This window comes from Meles meles, chromosome 2 (assembly GCF_922984935.1).
Source record: "Meles meles chromosome 2, mMelMel3.1 paternal haplotype, whole genome shotgun sequence".
Lineage (NCBI taxonomy): Eukaryota > Metazoa > Chordata > Mammalia > Carnivora > Mustelidae > Meles > Meles meles.
The window spans coordinates 172,307,280-172,327,834 of record NC_060067.1 but is presented as its reverse complement, the minus strand read 5'-3'; the positions used below and the strand labels follow the sequence as shown (position 1 = coordinate 172,327,834).

Sequence of the window (20,555 nt, the reverse complement as noted above, 5' to 3'; positions counted from 1 at the left end):
CGTTTGTTGTATATATTAATATTATATATTATATTAATAGCATATTATATAAATATGCTATTTATACTTCCATAAAACTTTTTAAAATACAGTAAAAGAATTTTTTTTAAATATATATAAGGCAGGATGAAACAGTGGTGCAAACAAGTTCTGTCACCCGAGCACCAGCAGACAAGGGTAACGGGGGTTTCTTTGCCTCGCAAAAACATGCTAAGTGAGAGCGCCAGGGGTCAAGGAAAGGAGAACCGCTGGTCCTTTCAGGCCACCTGAAGGATGTAGACTGGAACGCTGGATGAAAATCTTTGGGGTAGGAGGAACGGTTACACCTCAGAGATTTTGGAGGAGGGATCTTGATAATAAAGCCCAAGCAGGTTCTTTGTCCTCTCTTTCTCCCGCCCCCTTGCCAAAAGGGCCCCTAGAGCTCTGCTTCCATCTCCAAATTTGTGTTTTGCAGCAGTTTTTGTGTAAAGTCGGGTGGTGCCCCACGTATAAGCTAGGACATCCAATCAAGAGTGAAAATAACGCCTTACATCAGTGATTTAAAAACTACCTCGACCATCGCTAGGGAAATGACACAACACGGATATGACACAACGGGGAAGTCCCGAGTCTTGGACCTCCGCAACCACCAGGAGACTCCAACCTCCACAGTTCTTCCCAATGCCTCACGCCTCCCAGTCCAGCCTTTTCCTTCCGTGTTGACTCCTCCGGGCGGGACGGGAGGCTGAATCGGCCCGGGCCCCGCCCCCTGGGCGTGCCTCTACGCAGCACCGCGCAGCCTCACCAGAGTCGCTTTACGGCCGGAGAGAGGGTGGGCCCTGGCCTTGAAGCAGGAGGCCGAGCTGAGGGGCGGGGAAAGAGGCCTTTTGCGGCAGGCCGTAAGTGACGACGTGGGCGGTGCGAGTGCAGCTGGAGGGCAGAGGAGGCGGGTTCGTGTTTCCCGGGCCGAACCGGGTTGTGGGGGGCGCGGGGCCTGGGCCGGGGCTGTAGCTAAAGGCCTGCGGTGACAGTATGGGTGAAGGAAGTGGGGCGGGGGAGGCCTTGGGCCGCTTTGGCCCGTGGGGCGGCTGGGGGGCTGGCGGGCTGGAGTCTTGGGTCCAGGCCGGGGATCTGACCCGTGGTTGGTGTTCCACTACCCCCCCCTCTCGACCCCGAACCCGCAGTGCGCCCGTCCTGTCCTCGCCATGAGGCCGCAGCAGGCGCCAGTGTCCGGGAAGGTGTTCATTCAGCGAGACTACAGCAGTGGCACACGGTGCCAGTTCCAGACCAAGTTCCCCGCGGAGCTGGAGAACCGGGTACGTAGACTGACTCCCCGCACCTGCTCTGGGGCGACAGAAGGCTCTTCAGGGGCTGAAGGGAGTATGGGTCGACACCGGGCCCGCTGAGTGTCTTGCGGCTCTGGGGAGGGGCAGGCAAAGGAGCCTCGGTCAGAAGGGGGCCACTAAGCAAGACATGGTGCTTAGAGGAGGACGAATAAGGCCAAGCCCCCGGTGTGATGACCGTGTAGAACTCTGTGGCGCCCATGCCGGGAGTCTGTACCCAGCCAGCCGTCTTCTTCCCGGCTGTCCCCTCCCACCTCCATCCCGGGTTATTGACAGCAGTGATGAGAAACTAATTCCTGAGGTTCCAAGGCACCTAACTCAGCACGTTGTAAGCTGCATCTTCCTACCTAGCCAGGAAGAGTAATCATCATTCTCGTGACTGGCTTTTGTGACTCTTGTGCTGGTCGCACTGCTCGGCAGAAAGGGTTTATTAAGTTGCTATGTCAGACAGTACAGACAGGCCTTCTTGGAACCTGAAAAACGCAGAGCATTAGATTGGCCTGGACATAGAAAGGTCTCAGAACAAGGCCTTATACCTGTCATCCCCAATTACGAGCACTGGGAACCACCTGTGTTTTGTTGACTTGCATATCAAAATTGGCATCAGGTTATGGGTCCCTTAGGCAACCCTGCATACAGAAATGGAAGAATGGGCTGTGTTTCCTCCGTCTTCAGACTAAAGGGGGGAGGGGGGGAATATCATTGTATTGTATTTTAAAAGTGCAATGAAGTGAGCATGTGTGTGTGTTTTCTTGTACCTGCATGTGTTTACCCACCCGAAGAAAGATCTTTTGGTTTTGATCCATGTTACTCTACATTCTGTTTCCTTTTTAGAGATCAGTTTCTGGTTAGATGGGAGCAGGTTTTGTGCTGTTTTCACCTTGGTAAGGAGGGTGAGGGACTGAGGTGATCAGGTGCACTGTGGGTGTGGGAGTAAGAAATACTGGTCATGGGATAAGTGGGTGTAGATGAGTCTGTACTAGAGAAATGTGTAGCAGTCCTTTAAAACCAGCTTGTAACAGGTAGGTGATTCTACCTGATTGCCAAGTTTGGAAAATCACTGTATATCAATTGTAGTGTCCTTCAACATTAAGTTATTACTGTGGTCAGGTTAGTGGCCTAAGTATGTTTCTTTAAGTGCAAATGAAAGATCAAGTATGCTTTATAAAGATGGTTTGTAGAGTAACTTGTCTGTGAAATGCCGTATAAATGCTGCAGTTTGTCTCGTTGTTGGGTTAACTCAGCTGGACACTGGGTGGCCATTTCCACTGTTGTTCAAGAGGTAGAAATTGAGCAAGTTGCCTGTTGGCAAGAGCTACTGAATGTTATTTTTAAAATAATTTAACATCACAGTTAACATATTTTACATGTTAGGGCTTGTATGAAATGAAGCAAACGTTTTATTTGTAAGCCTGTTATACTCTTACACTATTTATGTACTTTCAAATCAGAGTGTAAACTATTTACCACACTTACTTGGATGTTACAAGATTCCTTTGTTTAAAGGTTTTAAAGTCAAACTTCCAGTGCATAACTGAGCCAAATACATGTATGCAGAATCAAACATCAGCCATCCACTCTGTGTGTGGTAGAGCCTTTATTTTATAGTCAATACAGAAACACAATGTAGTCACAGACCCACTGATTGTTACAGGAAATTGATGTTTCTAAATTCTGTAGTCCTTTTATTTCTTTAACTTCAGATTATAGCCTAGAACTGCTTCTGACTCTGAGTACTATATGGAGTGTTATTTGGTGATGTTCAATTGTGTCTTTGAGGGGTTTGGGTTTTTTTTTTTTTCTTTTTTTAAATGTTTGGGTTAAAACACTAGTTTATACTTTAAACTGCTTAGGAGAGCTTTGATTTTTCTTTTAATGCATTGAAATCAAATTTAAATTACAGGTTTAAATTTTCCTTGCTTTGTTTGATGGAAAATTGAATGGTTTCTGTCTTTGTTTCTCTACGACTTACCCTAGAAATTTACTGATTGCTCTGCCACTGGGGCTGATTTTCCTTGTGAGAACATCACACTTGGCAATTTAATGGAGGAAGAAACCAATATACAAATGTTTTGTGTTACTTTAAAGCATTAAACACACATACATTTGTACCCTTTAATCTGGGAGTAAGGACAAGTTCTGCCTGTTAACAATTTACTTTTTTTTTTTTTTAAGATTTTTTATTTATTTGACAGCGATACAGCGAAAGAGGGAACACAAGCAGGGGCAGTAGGAGAGGGAGAAGCAGGCTTCTTGCCAAGCAGGGAGCCATATATGGGACTTGATCCCAGCACCCTGGTATCATGACCTGAGCCGAAGGCAGATGCCTAACAACTGAGCCACCCAGGCACCCCTAACAAGTTTACTTTTTCTGTTGCCTGTTAGAATGTAATGCTTGGATGCTTAAGTACTTTGTTGTCAGGACAGTTCCTGAAGAAAGCTTTCTTCTCACTTCAGCCAAAATACAGACACGTTAGGCATCCTTGGTAGGAGAGAAATGAGTGATCTATAATTGAAGCATTTGTTCCCTTACATACCTTTAAAAATACGTGTCTACACCTAGTTGGTGGAAATTACCTTTGACTTGTTACCTTTGACTTATGATCACTTTAAGCTTCAGCTCCATGCTTTCTACCACATAGTTCAGGAAACAGAAGTTCTGGGAAAATGAGTCTGATTCCTATTTCCTTCTGATTTTCAATGTTTATTGTTTCAAATTTATATTTGGCTCCCACTTCACAAATCTCCCAATTTTGACGTAGCTTTGATATCAGTCTTCAAGTACCCAAAGGACAACACTGACAAGTGTTCTTCATAGTGGAGTGAAAGGAAAATGCCCACATTTGTTCTGTTGAGCCCTTGTACGTTATGTCCTTTGCCTTTACTGCTGCCTAGCATGCTTTTTACCCTCTTTTCTTTTTTAGTAATCTTTCAAAGAAATTACTGACTTTTTAAATTTTTTATTAAACTTTTTAAAAAAAAATCCTTCACGTTGGATTTTTTTTTTTTTTAATGATCTATGATTTACCTCCATCCTATAAAGCACTATAATCTTGGAATAACTTTTTTAAGAATTCATGTTTCTGGTATGACTAGTAATTCTGATCCGAAAGAAATAAAATGTCTCCTGGTTGGATCCCATGGTTTTGAATCATACTGTATCCAAAGAAATGTAAATAATTCATAGAACTTTTCTTATCAGATCATAACATTTTAGGTAGATCAAATGTGCCTTTTTTTAAATTATTTAGACTTTTGTGGATTTGCCAATGTGACAGACTGAAGGTGTTAACTTGTCCATAACTAGTACAGATAACAGTTTGTTATAAATATTTGTTCATGAAGTGAACAGAGTCCATTTTCAGGGAATGAGAACTCTGACATAGATTCCCCAGATGACCATTCTTCAAGTGGTGGCTCAGTGCAGGAATGCTACCCTGACGTCTAGCTCCATCTCCACCCACCCAACCCTTGTCAGAAACTCTGAATATTCTGGTAAATTAAAAGTAGCTCCTTTTGTGAAAAACAGGAGAGCTGCCACCACTTTAAAGTTTACATTAAAGTTTTTCATGCCATTGGCTCTTTGAGTCCTCTATAGTTTCTGCATACAAAGGACAAAACAGTAATTGCAGCTGCCTCTAACTCAAGGATTTTAACTGCTTAAAGGTGATGATCATTAATTGTTTCACATTTTTTTTTAAGATTTATGTATTTATTTGCCAGAGAGAGAGATCACAAGCAGGCAGAGGAGGAGGGGGGAAGCAGGCTGCCCGCTGAGCAGAGAGCCATGTGGAGCTTGATCCCAGAACCCTGGGATCATGCATGACCTGAGCCGAAGGCAGAGGCTTAACCCACTGAGCCACACAGGCGCCCCAATTGTTTTACATTTTAAAAAATTTATATTCTTGGGTCTCTTTTGTCTCAAACTGCATATCGAAATTATTTTACATTTTTCCCAGTCTGTTTCTATAGAAAGACTTAACAAAAGTGGGGCACCTGTGTGGCTCAGTTGGTTAAGCCTCTGACTCTTGATTTTTGGCTCAGGTCATGATTTCAGGGTTGCGAGATTGAGCCCCATGTCAGGCTCCACACTGAGCATGAGCCTGCTTTAAGAGTCTCTCTCAAAAAAAAAGACTTCATAAAAGATAGAATTTATATGTAAGGAGTTACTCCTTTCAGGAGCAAAGCAAATGTGTGAGAGAAGGCCTAGAGTAAGGACAAATAAATTGTCTTTTTTTTGCCAAGAATGACAATGTTACATGAAATACTCCACTAATGGGAAAAAAGTTGTAAGGTACAGCTTTGAGGTTTGAAATCTACAAAGTTAGGAGAAAAACGTGAAAGCAGGAGATTAGAGTGAAGATGGATGACAATGGTAGTGTAAATGTGAGATGGTGAGGTCACTGAATAGAAAGGTAATAGGAATGACTTGGTGTGAAGACTTGTGTGATAGTTTGGGATTTTGTCTCAGTGTGAACTTTCAGTAGATTCCAGTGTTTAGGGACTCAATTTAAGATTACTTGCTCTTAAGAGCGAGAGAGGCAAACCAAGAAACAGACTCTGAACTATAGAGAACAAAATGGGCAGTTACCAGAAGGGAGGTAGGTGGGGGGGATCAGTGAGATGTGTGATGGGAATTAGGAGTGCCCTTGTAATGATCATCAGGTGTTGTATGAAAGTGTTGAATTACTCTTTTGTATACCTGAAACTAATATTACACTAATTGGAATTTAGATAAAAACTTTTAAAAAATAATAAGATTACCTGCTCTTTTGAGATAAAGAGACCATCTCCTTCCTTTTGTGCCCCCACCATATGCCTCCACCATAGCACTTTGTCAATTTATTATGTTTTTATGTTTACATACCTATTCTGCTTTCATGACTGTCAACTCCTGGAGGACTAAGACAGTGTCTTACTCATCTTTCTCTAAGAGCGGGGGCCAAGGGGGAAGGGCAGTAGCAGAGGGATAGAGAGAGAGAGAGAGAGAGAGACTCTCCAACAGACTCCCTACTGAGCACAAGAGCCCAACATGGAGCTCGATCCCATGACCCATGAGATAATGAATGACCTGAGCCAGAACCAAGAGTCAGACGCGCAGTCAGCTGAGCCACCCAGGTACCCCAGGGTTGTATCATTTTATGAAGTTACTTAATACTCTGTATAGAGAATAAAGAGATACTGTCTTGAGTCTTGAAGTTATCCAGTGTCCATCAGAGGGATAAGATTAAACAAAGACTAAAAGCAGTTTTAGTAACATAGGTCCGCATTTCATCACCTAAAATGTTTGCCAACTAGTGGATAAGAATGTTGACAAAATAGCAGAACAAATTAGTGATAGCAAGCATTAGTGAGTAGTTGATCTTTTTTTTCCAAAACTTATTTTTAAATTCTTTTTTCCATACAGATTGATAGACAGCAGTTTGAAGAAACAGTTCGAACTCTGAATAACCTGTATGCAGAAGCAGAGAAGCTTGGAGGCCAATCCTATCTTGAAGGCTGTTTGGCTTGTTTAACAGCATACACCATCTTTTTATGCATGGAAACTCATTATGAGAAGGTAAGGCTACCTTTGTTTTCACAAAATCTCTTAAAATCGTAAAAAAAGGTAAGTTGTTGACATGTTTCATGATGACATTTAACTTAAAGGAGCATGTATAATAATAATAATTCAAATTTTGTTGTTGCTCCTGTGTCTAGAGCACATAGTAAAGAGTCCTGAGTCTTTCAGAAATTGCTCAAAATTCATCGGTCAACATCAAGTTGACATACCAGTATTCAAATTGGCTTACACTTAAGAAGACTGTGGGGGCGCCTGGGTGGCTCAGTGGGTTAAGCCGCTGCCTTCGGCTCAGGTCATGATCTCAGGGTCCTGGGATCGAGTCCCGCATCGGGCTCTCTGCTCAGCAGCGAGCCTGCTTCCCTCTCTCTCTCTCCCTGCCTGCCTGTCTACTTGTGATCTCTCTCTGTCAAATAAATAAAATCTTTAAAAAAAAAAATTAAATTAAAAAAAAAAAAAAAGAAGACTGTGGAAAATCTGTATTCTCATTCTGTATAGCTTTCTGGGAATCCTCTTGTTTTCCCCAAGTCTCTGTCTTCAGTTTTATCCTGTGACTTGAGTTCTTATATTCTCTTTTCAGCTGCCTCCTGGATCTGGTGTTGCCAGCTTCTCAGCTTCGGTATCCAAAAGGCAAACCTCTCACCTCCCCATTTTGTGTAATAGCACCCTGCCTTTTTCAGTACCATCTTAAGGTGTGGAGGATGAAGAAATTATCAGTTGTCAAAGCTGTAATATCTCCATTTTCTCATTCATTAACTTTTCATGATTTCCTCTGCCACTATTCTAATATGTGCCCTTATTACCTGTCTCTCAGACTATTTGAAATAGTCTGACAAGTTTCATTTCTTCCATTCTCTTATTTTTCGAAACCATCTGCTGCTGCCTTCATAAAACACTATGTTAGTGAGGTGGCTCAGTCAGTTGAGCCTCTAGCTCTTGATTTGGGCTCAGGTCATCTCGGGGTCCTGGGACTGAGCCCTGTGTCGGGCTCTGCACTTACAGACAGTCTGCTTGAGATTCTCTCTCTCTCTACTGCTGTGCCCCTCTCTTGACTCGTGTGCACTCAAAAAAACCAAAAATCACTGCATTACTTCCTCTAGTACTCTTACGAAGTCAGAGGCCTTCCCTGGCTTCCCATTTACTAACAGTGAATAAAGGCCAATCCCTTTCTCCAAGTGACCTCCAGCTTACCTTTCCAGCTTTGTCTCCCACCCCTTCTTTACTTTATCTTTCAGCCGGACTCATTCTCTTGCCAGGCAACAAGCACACCCTCTGAGGTTTTCCTCCACCTATAGTGCTATTCTCCCTTGTTCAAATCTCCCCAGTCCATTCGATCCTCCTGTCATCTCACTTTTCCTTACTCTTCAAATCAGAATTCTTTCTCACGTTTGTATCCCCACAATATTTTATCTATGTCTTTTCCTGGCACTTAACCTGTCTTGACTTGGGAATGTAGCAGTTTACATTCTCATTTGCCCTTCAAGTATGTATTTTTCTTGGGTCAGGGACAGTGCTTTAACCATTTTGTGTCCGTCTTCATGCCCACCACCATGCCCTGAGATATTTTAGGCACTCACTGAATGTGTTTTGAAGGAATTTAAGTTAATCACAGTAAACCCCTAATGTATCATTTAACTTTGAGCATGTTTCGCAACTAAAATGCTATAAGGAAATCTGTATTACAGATTATACCCCACCTAATAGAAGTGTCCCTGTGATTGTCATGGACTCTATATAGTGGAAAGCAAATACAGTTGCAGCTGAAGTATTTTTGAGTTAATGGCTAAAAATACTGCCATATGCTTCATTAGCATCCTGACATGAACTTAGTGTTACTAAAAGGGTATATTTAAATAACTAAATTAGTAGTTAATGTATTTTTTTCCATATCATCAGAGAAGCAGATCCTGTTCAACAGAGATTTCATTCCTGTTCAACATTCAAAAATCAGAAGTTTTAAAGGATCAGTATCAGCTTTCAGTCTGCAGCTTCTCTTTAATAGTACCTTCACTGAGTGAAGGGACAAGGCATTCATTCACTTGGTAAATATTTACTGAAAGCCTACAATGTGCTAAACAGTGTACCAGGGATGTAACAGAATAGGGCAAACATGATTGCTGACCTTGTGATATTTATAATTTAGTGGTAATGACTGATGCAAAGGAAACAAAACCAACTAAATTATAAATGGTGATAAGCGTCTTGAAGAAAACAAACTTTCCTGTGATAGAAAATATTAGGAGAGACCTAATTTAGATTGGTCAGAAAAGGCCTCTGAAGTGGTAACCTATAAGTGGCTACATGAAGAATGCAAATCCTGGGACCATTCAGGTAGAGAGATTAGTGTTTGCAAAGGTCCAGAGAGCGTGATGGGTCCTGGGAACTGTGAGAAGAACAGTGTGGAAGGAGAGGAGTGGAGAGAGGGGCCATGGGCGAATTTGGAGACGTTAGGAGGAGCTTGGCATGTAGGAGTGTGTAGTCCATAGAAGATGTTCAGATTTTATTTTCAGTGCAATGGGGAAACTACTCAAAGATTTTAAGTGGGAGAGTGATATGATCAGATATTCATTTTAAAGCAGTCTCTTTAGGGGGGGGGAAAAGGTATGAAAGTGGAAGTAAGGAAACCAGGTAGGATGCTCCATGGAAATCCAGGCAAGAGAAGATGAGTGCTTGGACAGGGAAGGGAGCAGTAGAGATGGAAGGAGGTACAAATTAAGGACAGTGGTGATAGTGGAACTAAGATTTGATGAGGAGCTGAAGTAGGAGGGGGTCGGGCTGAATTCATATGGCTGGAAACTAGGCCATGTGGGGATGATCATTTAAAGAAGTGTAGGACATGACCAATTTAAGGTAGAATTACAACTTCTAGAGAATTTTGTTCATGCTTAGTGGAGTATTAGAGAATTGAGTTGTCATTTCACTATAGCTTTTACATTTGTTGATAAGATTTTAATTAACTTTTATTTATCCATGTGCATTTGCTGAAATAGATAGATACTTCCTTCTAAAGTCAGTTGTAAAAAGAAATTGGTAATTGGGTGCTAGCCAAGTCAATTACATTAATTATGGGATCATGGACAAATTAATCTCTCTAAGCCTGAGTTCTCTCAACTGTAAAATGGGTGTTAGAATTAATGTATTTCCTCACATATGGTAAATGCATAATAGTGTTCTCTTAAGATGAATTTAAAAATTAAGTTAGTATATATACATATATATGTATATACACACACTAATGTGTTTATATATGTATACACACACACACACATACACATGTTTTCCAGGTGTAAGTTATCTTTTTTAGCAGCTGCTAACTTATTTAGCTGCTTAAAACATTTAGCAGCTTTTAATTAAAATCCTTTAACTATGGGGGCACCTGGCTGGCTCATTTGGTAGAGCATATGCAGCTTGTGATATCGGAATTGTAAGTTCAAGCCCCACCTTGGGCATGGAGCCTACAATCAACAAATAAATATCCCTTTGATTATTAATCTTGAAGTTCTCTGTATCAGGAATAGAGGGGAAATTGGTCCTAACATATCTTTTAACTTGGATTCATAGGTGATACAGAAGGTACTACTTTGTAAGTCTAATCAATATTTCTTTCTTTATACGGAGTATTATAAAGCAAGTAAAGACCAAATAAAATTAGGGACGCCTGGGTGGCTCAGTTCATTAAGCCTTTGGTTCAGGTCATGACCTCGGGGTCTTGGGATCGAGCTCACATTGGGCTCCTTACTCAGTGGGGAGCCTGCTACTCCCTCTCCTCCCCAGCCTCACTCATGTACTCTTGCTCTGCGCTCTCTCAGATAAATAAATAAAATCTTAAAAAAAAAAAAAAAAGGACCAAATAAAATTAATCAAGAGACCAAAATTTAAGGTGTGGCCACATTTTTTTAAGTAGGTGATTTTATTTTAGAAACTAGACATGAGTAACTAGATCATGCCAAATGAATAACTGGAATGGTGATAATTAAAACTTATGCTTTTAAAAGAAAATATTAAATGTATATTTGTAGTTTTGATACAGTGATACTAGAACACAGCTGCCCTTCTAATCTCCAGTTTGTCCCTTAGGAATTTCTGTACTATTATTTTCCACTTTATGAAAGAACAGGATTGGGTCAGTTAGGCTGTATTGTTCTAAACACTAAAATTTTTAGTCTGCAAATAGTAAGCCAAATACAGTGCTTACACTTTGTCATGTGGGTTAAATTTTTTGAAATTGTAAATAAGCCTTTTAAAACTCACTAGAACAATCATGCTTTTTTTTCCTATAATGTGCTGTTTATTGATTTAAAATGAAGATAAAGACTTCAGTGTTATTTCTCTATTGTTGCTGCCCATTATAATTAGGGAACAAATGGGTTTGTAGAAGCTTCTCCTCTCAGTAGCTGTCTGCCTTTTTCATAACATCCCTTCTGCTTATGTGCTATAATCTGTAAAAGGAATAAATTGGAAGCAACCTAGTTATTTCTGAAAGTACTAAGATCCTGCTGTTCTCACTTAGCTTCACTTGGGATATTTTTCCTTGAACGTCTGTATTTTTTCTTGAGGGTATCTCCAGTTTAATATTCTCAGGGAGGATAATAGTCTTTACTGAGGTTTGATTGTGTTTAGCTTTGTAAATATTATAGAGATTGAGGTTTTATTGAGGGTTTGAGGATAACGGATAATTTTGTCGAGTATTATAGTTTGTTTTGACATTGATTTACCAAAAATAATAAACTATGACTAAAATGTCAACATAAAGTTTCTTGGAGTAAAAACGTTACTTTGTCCTGCCTGTGATGCAGTATGAGTTTACTCATGTTAATGCTTTTTTGCTGCTAAAGAGACTAAGAGTTTAAGAGCATCTTGTTTAAGACAGTCCTGCCTTCACCAGAGTGGTTTAAGAGGATTTGGAGCTTATGCAAAAAGAAAACATTGTTTTCTTTCTGAACTGATACCTAAGTGCACATGAATGTTATTAACTAACGTTTAAATAAAAACCTTGCACAACAGAGTTACCCTTGAATCAAATAAAGGCATGCTGTTTCTTTGCTGGTAACCTGTACCCAAGGAGAGAGGAGGAAAAGCTGTTCTGAAGGAATCCTTTCTTTGAAACCAGCCATGCAAGCACTTTTCTGACTGTACCCCCTAGTGGAAATGAATGGGAGTAAGGGTAGACCAACTCTCCAATTTCCAGTTCTGGCAGGTGTGCTGAGGAAGAAATTGGAGAGAAGATTGAGGGTCCTGAGTTGGGCACCTTTATGGGCTACTTCCTTCTATTCGTTATTTTAGCATGATTGACAAACTGATAGAAAGATAGTGCTTAAGATTTCTTTTTTGCCCATAAAGACCAAACATCACTCGAGTTCTTTGAGAGTTGAAAATAGGAGAATGATACTTGTATTATTACTTCAGATAATTAGATGAAAAAAAAAATGTTTTCTTTAGAATTGGTATTCTTAATTCACTACCTGAAGAATCCTGCAGATTGCTCTTTTAATAACATCATGCTCTTTTAGAACATGAAATTTAGTATTCCCAAAGATGCAACTTGAATAAACTTAAATTTTATTTTCCTTCAATAAGAAGATTCATTATGCAAACTTAGTGTTTTAAATTCTAAATCAGCTTATACTACAGCACCTAAATTGTAGCATCCCAATTTTGTTAGTTTGCCCTAGTACATTATAGACCCACACTTAATTTGTTTCTTAATCTCTAACTTTATTCTCATACAGTTTTTTTCCCTTATGTCGTGATCACATTTATCCAAGATTTCAGCATATGCTGATAGTATGAATCTAAGAAATATATAGTAATTAAAGAACTGGATCAAAGCCTTTTTGAACACTAGAGCCAAAAAAAAGGTTATGATGACTTTGAATCTGAAATAAAACATGTAACTCTTTGATTTTGTATATAGCTACTAAGATTTATTTTCTTCTACCTTATCTGTCTCAGAATTGCCCTTATTAAAGCTAGAGATTTGGCAATTTCCAGAAGTTCCTTTGTATCCTATCTGGCTTTTGTCTGCATTTGCTTTGACTTTTACAACCTTAATTCTAAACTTACAAACCAAAGTTCCCATCAAGGACACAAGAGCAGACTACAGAGTAGCGTTACATGCAGTGGTGGAAATGATATAAGATGCTTGTCATCAGAAACTCCATAGCAGCTGTCACATGCTTTACAAAGGAAATAAACTTCTGAGTTTTAAACTAACTGGGCTGTCTCTTGTTAATGGGCCAACTTTGTATCATTACTTAAAGTTGACGAAAACATTCAAAAGAGAGAAGCAGCAGTTCGTAAGTGTTAAAGGGAATGGCCAAGAAGTACCTTGGTGTCACATTAACAACACTTAATGAGTGGGAAAGAGAAAAGTACAACCAACTTTTGTGTATACAATCACCTACTTATTTCTCTATATCCAGGATTGAGACAACAGCAGGTAAGAAGGAGGGGCTGGCGCTCATGATTTTGTACGCACTGGTACTTAGGCTGCATTGAAGATCGTGTGACTTGCAGAGTCCATCAGGCTGTGCCATATGTCGTACACAACCGGTGTGTGCCAAATACTCACAGCTGTGTCCCTTCACGCGAATATCCATTTCTTGTTTTAAAAGCTAATTCCACTGCCTGAGTATTTTGAGATCCAGCTAATACTTAATGGGAAATCTGATGACATTTGTTAAAAGCTATGCTATTTCCTTCCATCAGGTTCTGAAGAAAGTGTCCAAATATATTCAAGAGCAGAATGAGAAGATATATGCTCCCCAAGGCCTCCTCCTGACAGATCCCATTGAGAGAGGACTTCGAGTTGTATCTTTTTTTGTCCAGATCATAAAGTCTAAATATCTATAAAAAGAAAATTTTGATGGTACTATTCGGCATCAACTAGAGAGAATTTAGGTCCCTTCTCTTGTATTTGCCCTAGGAACCTTCTCTGAATTGCTTACCTACCCTACAATAACCCTCCTGTCTCCAACATTTTTCTTAAAGCACGTCTCCTTCCTTTGCATCATGCAGGTCTCTGGATTGTTTAATATTCTGGTTACCTTCTTTCTTGGTGGTTCTGAGGGCATCTTGTAGTAATAATGGGGGTGGCATGAGTAATGCATTTCAGCTGCAGAAACTCTGAACCTAAAGCTTCTTTGAAATGCATAAACTCATAATGTGTGGTGAAACTTGTCATCCAAATGAATTGCAGTTCCATGGGTTCATTGGACTAGTTGAAATCAGTTACAGCTGCCAGATGTATAATTTCATTACCTTTGACATACTGTGCATATTTTTAGAGGCAGTAAGCTTTGAAACTCACTAAGTGAATTAGGTAAATAAAATTGCAAAAAAACTAATTTAGCTTGATAACTGGAATCATGAGTAAAATAAATTTTTTTAAAAACTGAGGTCAGATAATCCCAGGCCTTCCGGCTGATAATAATTTCAGCAGTTTTATTATACTCTGTGGCAGTGGTTCTTAAACTCTTAGAGGTCATGAACCCTCTCCCAAGAAAAAGTTTGCAGATAACTACAGGGCATTTTGAACCCCTGAATTCATTACCTTCTTTGATTCTCAACTAAGAACCCCCTAGTTGTACGACATAGCATCTTTTTTCAGAATTCTTTTTCCCAAAAAATAAACAGCGTTTGGGGGTGGAGGTGGGGGTGGGGAATTACATGTAGAGTACTACAGGCAGTTACATTTCTTAAAGTTTTTTGCAAGTTGGAGAAAGCATCATGTTTAATTAAGTAGGAGAAATTATTAATAATTCAAAAATGAGCGAAGGAAATTGAAAGCAAAGTCTGCGCAGATCATTCACATCTCTTGCCACAGTCCCCTTTTATACGTTCCATTCTCCAGTGTGTTTTCTTAACAGCTATGCTGTTTAGATTGAAATCACCATTTATGAAGACAGAGGCATGAGCAGTGGAAGATAAACCATAGAATTAAAGGTAAAAAATTATATGACTTATATGCAGTTTTTGTCATTTGTAGCATGCGTGAGTTTTCTTCCCTGCATGGTAAATAAGTGATTAGATAATGACATATTCTGTGTATTGGCTTGAGATTTAAAATGTATATTTAACCCAAAGTTCTATTTGGTGATCTAGAATTTAATCCTGATTTTCCCCTTCTGTATTGTTTTCAGACTGGTTTTATTATTACTTCGTTTTGCCGGGTGTTTTTTCAGGGGAGGAGGTCTTGTTTTAATATTCAAAACAATCCTAGACATTTTGCATATAAAAATCATTTTGGATTTTGCAATAAAAGTCATTTTCACTATTGCCCTGCCTATATGATGAATGGCTTTAATAACCAAAGAAATATTTCAGAGTGGAGGGTAGATTCTGACTATTTCTTTTATTTAAGTGGCTTCATTGCCCTATAGAAGAAAATTTACCCTGGTAGTTAAAACCATAAATTTAATTCTTTTGTTTAGAACATTTATGTTCTTCTGTATCCATATAATGACCTTGAAGAAATGAGAAACAAATCAGTTAATACTGATAGGAGTGTAGTTGCAGAGTCATGTGGAAACCATAGTCCATTAGTACAGCCTTCTAAGTAACAGAAAATCATACTGCACTGTTTCTGCCAGTTCCAATCATTTATACTTTCTACTTTCTACAAAGAGTGTTCTGCTGCTGTACTTTCCTAATTGACTATTTGCAGGTGTTTGTCACTAACAGGGAGCACAGAAACAGATCCAGACCTCCTCCTCCTTCCAAGGGCAACAATAATAATAACTGCCATTTCGAGGGCACCTGCTCTGTGCCAGGTGTTCTGCGAATGGTATGTCTCCTTATAAAAAGTGTGCCGAGTATTTCCTCCATTTTAGAGATGAGCAAACCGAGGTACAAATAGATGAAGTGGTGTTCTCAAAGTCATTCAGTTTAACACAGTTTGGGATATGAACCCAAATTTGGTGAACCATAAAACCCCTGTTTTTACACCATATTTCCTATAAGTACTTGCAGCAGAAGAAACATGGGGAGAGGGAAGAGTTCATCAGATTATTCTAAGTGTTTATCCTCCCCTTTTCTTTTTCAAGACTTTCTTAAAAGATACATTTTGTCTACCCCTGTACAATTTATCAGATCCTATAAACCAACCAACATTCCAAAGCTGCCATCTTTTAGCACTAGTGAAAGTGGCACCTAAATTCTTTGACTTAGAAAGCCAAAATCTAAATAATGATATCCTCTGCCATGTGTTTCCTTTCTTTAAAAAGGTCTTGTTTGGGAACACTTAGTGTTACTTGCTCATAGACTTTGTCGTGTACAATTTCCAAACTGACACTTCTCAGTGGAGCAACCAGGAACCTTAATGTGTGGTTTGTTATGTGCCATTGGAATAAGTTTGTTTTATCAATTGCAGCTGCCTTGACTTGGCACAACCCATTTGTCATGACTCATTTTGCAGCTATTATTGCTAAATGTAATGTTTTTCGGGGTGGTGTGGGGTTTTAAGCAATTACACACCAGAGACTAATCTATCAATAGCCAGGCAACTGTGAAATTTTGAAATGGGAAAGATTTACATTAGGAACTTCTGGATAGTTTCATGAATGCAAATATTTCTGTTCAGTTTAGAGCTGTGTGTTCCTCAGGCCCAGGATCTAGTATGGGCAGAGGTCTTGGTGGAGGGGGAGATACTGTAAGAATAATTAATTCAGTTCTGTGGTTTTTCTTAAGTCTCTAAGGTTTTGTGTGCAGGTTGAAGAATTACACGAGAGTTAATGATTTAACCAAAAAACAAACAAATCATAGAAATGGCCTTTATTAAAGATGTTTAAAATTACTCTATTAAAGACTGACAGAGCTTTCTCCTTGAATCGTCTTTATTTAAAAAATGGAACATAATCATTACTCGGTCACAATAAATGAGTGTTGATGAAAATAGCTAACTTTTGTGGGTGGTTGTTCTGCACCTGCACTGTTCTAAATGCCTAGTACTGATCTTCACAGCGGCCCTACAAGGTACGTACTATTATTCCAGTTTTCTCAGATGAGGAGAGTCAGGCACAGAGAACCCAAATTACTTGTCTAAGACCGAAGGCTAGTAGGTAGCAGCCAAGGTGGCCTGGCCCCAGACTCGCTGCTTCAGCCTGTGCTGTGCTACCTGCCTCTTGTAACAGGATTGTTCAGAGATTTTGTGTTTCTAGACTGTTGAGCTATGTGGTTGCTTAGTCAATTAGTACAGACCCAAGTATTCTGTTAGAACTGAGGAGCTCCTTTGAGCTGGTGTAGGAGAGATGTTTTAGAGGTTATTTTAGCATCCCTTTCTAAAACTTCTACTTTTCGCATCTGACTACAGATCCCACCTCCAGCTGGGACCCTCATCTATCCACTGGCCGATCACAGAGTGTCCCCTACCTCCTCTCCAGAGCATCATTCCTTTGTATCTGCTGCCAGAGCCACGGTGCCATTTACTCCAAGGACTAACTTTCTAAAATTCCACACCTGGAGTGACCTCTAGTCGCTCAGCATCCACTTTGTGTCTCCAAATTGTGTAGGACTCTGTAATCTTTTGATTAGTTTCTGAGTAAACACAATGAAGCATTTCACTTTTTTTATTCAAAGCCATTAATAAAAGAGGCCGTTGGTTAGCCCAACACAAAGTTTCTTTCTTACCTGCCACCAGTACCAGTGGTTCCCTTCATTCCTTGGGCCAGCTTCCCAGGTGGCTCTCGACTTCAAGTCACATCTCCGCCAGTGTTCAGTCTTATTTCCCTCAAATTCATAAAATGCTTTTCTCCAGGATTTTGGTGAAAGGTAGGCTGTGTCTGTGGTTTTGCTAATGCATCTCCCGGATTTCGAAGAACTACCAGTTTTGCCATGACTAAAATCTTAAAGATCTGTTTCTGCTGTTCAGTTTCTTAAACTGAAACTCATTGGAAAAATAATGTATGATGTTATTTGTTTTATGATAGTAATTATTCCTAATTAAAGCAGTATTTAATGCAATTTCCAGTTATTTTTCTTTGGAGAATTTTGTTATTATTGCATTACCTTGAATGTTGGGAAGATGTAGTATGTGTTGCGTGTTCCTTACAAAAATAAGTAAGCACAATAAAGTGGATGCTAAACCATCAAACATAAATGTCCCTGCTGTGTCCCTGAATGTGTAATAAGCAAGTATAATAAATATTTTAATTATAGTTTTGTTATAAATATAACTTATGAGAAAAGAAATTTGATAGGAATAATACTGTATATTGCTAATTTTTAACTGTCCCTACTGGCAAACCTTATGATTCATAGACTTTCCTCATATACAGTATTCAGTGCACAGAAATCTTACGATTGGTTCAAATACAGTAAGTTCAATGATTTCCAACTAAAACTCTCAAGTCTGAGTCAGTGTTTCAAGTTCTTTTGGCTGTATGTTCTTGGTATCGGGGTTTCTTATGCCCTTCCTTCATCTTTGGGGTTTGAGAGCACTGTTTTTGGGAAAAAGTTCAGAAATATATTAGGAGAGAATGAAACAGTTAAAAGTTTTACTTTCAGAGATACTGTAGGTGCTAATACTGGATTTAATCTTTCAGATTTAGTTTCTTTTATGGATCTGTTAGTTATTCAGTAAATCTCATCAGTCTGTGTAATATTTTAATTGTATAAAATTCCTTTGTTACTTTAGAGCCTGTAATAGTGTGTCTGTCTGCCTTTTAAACTTGTTGCAATAACTTTGCTGAAATAAGAACACATTAGTAAAACTTTTCTTAAACAAATTGTATCTGTGTCATATCTGGTGTGGTTTGGTAAAGTGATACGGCATTAAATTTCACAGATAAACAACTACTAGAATCGGTGCAGCTTAATGTTTTCCAGCAACATCTTACACTCATCACGCTCTTCCACTTTTTACATGCTCTGTCTCCTAAGAGACAGATGCGTTAGTTAAATAGATAGAAACAAATCATCCCTGAGAGTCAAAAATGTATTCAGTTAAAGAAATATAAAGATGTTTCATTAAGAATAAGCTATGTTATTGTTACTATCTTGGATCATCTGATGACTTTTTTAAGATGAAGTGCATTAGTAGAGAATAACCGCTTATAAAACAGTCCATATTCTGACTTGTGAGATTATTTTTCTTTATAAAAGTCAACTTCTTTTTCCTACCCAATTACACCAACAGGAAATGGTACTCATAAAGAAGGCCATAAGACCCTGCCTGGCTCCTACCATAAAGTCATGGTTTTGCAAGAGTAACATGCTTTATTTTTCACTTTGTTGCTTAAGTCCATATAAGGGAGGTCAGAGTATTAGTGCTATGTATGATTTATATACACTGATCTCCCCTTCCCCTTGCCATATGTCTCCTTCCCCACCCTAATCCTTCTAATTCCATGAGGGCAGAGATGGTTTCTCGTTACCCTTGCATCTGTCCCTAACTTTCAAGCATCATGCAGGGGGATACACCTACTCAACATGCATATTTGCTAAGTGGATAAGATACAGGCTGACGGGTGATTAGCCCAGTTACTTCACTACATCTTGAGGTGTTTGACTTAATAAGATAGTGACTTGTATACTCCCTCTTGTAAAGTTACAAGATTGAAAAGAGATCTGTGGCTTAAACTCTGTTAGAATAGACTTTTTTGCACAGAGATAACTACTCTGAGTAGGAGAAAGTGACCTTTCTCCTGTAGACGGGAATTCCCAGGGAAAGAAGAATTACGTTCAAAAAAATTTGAAGTACATAGATCTGTAAATACTGCGTAACCCTCCAACTCGTCCTTTGCCCTTTTTTTATTCTGTAGATCCCTGACATTGCCCATAGGTGATCCCCATCCTCATCAGTGCTTGCTTGGAAGATAAATCAATAAATACAAGCATTACAAAGTGACCCACCTTAATCTGCAAATGTGTAATTGTGAAGGATTTTATTCTTCCACCAAAGCTGTAGTGAGTGGTTTTACAGTAGTACACCACAGTACTCAAAACTTGGAAATGTGTACAAGGTAGCAAATATGTCCAGTGAATTGTGAATGTCAAAATGTAGGTTCTGTACCACCTAAGTTCTTGGATCAAGTTTGCTTCAAAATGAGTAAACACAGAATTACATGACTGTAACACAGGTTATAGCTCTTCTGTTTTAAAGACTTAAGTTCTTCCCATATATCTCAAATGGTGCAGATGTGAGGTTTTGTGAAATTCTCCCTCCAAGCCCTGTAAGAATTGAATGCCTACTTTAAAAAAAAAAATTTTTTTTTTTAAACCTCCACTTCACAAAAAGAGACAATTTTATGACTCAGCCATAAAGATTTTGGTTAAGGGTCATTGTCAAAACGAGTTTATGCCAACAGAATTTGCTGATTTTTTTAAAAAGAGCATCTGAGCAATATGTTTATTGACCTTATAAGAACTTACTTAACTTTGTGCTGTCACTTTTTTTATGTGAAATCTTTAACCTCTAGAATCATAAATCACCTTGCCTTTGAAGAATTTATTTATTTGGTTGTGTCGGCTACAAAGATTTAAAAGAAGAAGAAGTGGTAGGGCGCCTGGGTGGCACAGTCCGTTAAGCGTCTGACTCTTGGTTTTGGCTCAGGTTGTGATCTCAGGGTCATAAGATCGAGCTTCATGTCAGGCTTTGCATTGCGGGGGGAGTCTGCTTGAGACTCTTCTTCCTCTGCCCCTCCCACCCATGCTCACTCTCTCTAAAATAAATCTTA

At 39.2% G+C, this 20,555-nt stretch overlaps 1 protein-coding gene across 3 annotated transcripts; it reads left to right on the top strand.

Moving 5' to 3' along the window:
* Nucleotides 1-854: 854 nt before the first annotated feature.
* On the top strand, nucleotides 855-17,841 carry GOLGA7 (golgin A7). Of its 3 annotated transcripts, none has more exons than XM_045997966.1 (6): nucleotides 855-878; nucleotides 1,164-1,295; nucleotides 6,730-6,882; nucleotides 13,591-13,692; nucleotides 14,759-14,826; nucleotides 17,192-17,841. In XM_045997966.1, exons 2-5 carry the CDS (start codon nucleotides 1,185-1,187, stop codon nucleotides 14,795-14,797), a joined length of 405 nt encoding a protein of 134 aa, XP_045853922.1. In that variant the 5' UTR covers nucleotides 855-878; nucleotides 1,164-1,184; the 3' UTR covers nucleotides 14,798-14,826; nucleotides 17,192-17,841. The 3 variants fall into 3 exon arrangements, with proteins under 3 accessions (XP_045853922.1, XP_045853920.1, XP_045853921.1); XM_045997964.1 differs by having other exon boundaries at nucleotides 856-878; nucleotides 14,764-14,826; XM_045997965.1 differs by lacking the exon at nucleotides 855-878 and adding an exon at nucleotides 883-929 and having other exon boundaries at nucleotides 14,764-14,826.
* The last annotated feature ends 2,714 nt before the right edge of the window (nucleotides 17,842-20,555 follow it).

Bases quoted from the DNA above. Each gene is read 5' to 3' on its own strand.
- GOLGA7 (XM_045997964.1), top strand. From the start codon at position 1,185: ATGAGGCCGCAGCAGGCGCCAGTGTCCGGGAAGGTGTTCATTCAGCGA. The intron at 6,883-13,590 runs GTAAGGCTACCT...TCCTTCCATCAG, and splicing joins TGGAAACTCATTATGAGAAG to GTTCTGAAGAAAGTGTCCAA. The intron at 13,693-14,763 runs GTATCTTTTTTT...TATGCTGTTTAG, and splicing joins TTGAGAGAGGACTTCGAGTT to ATTGAAATCACCATTTATGA.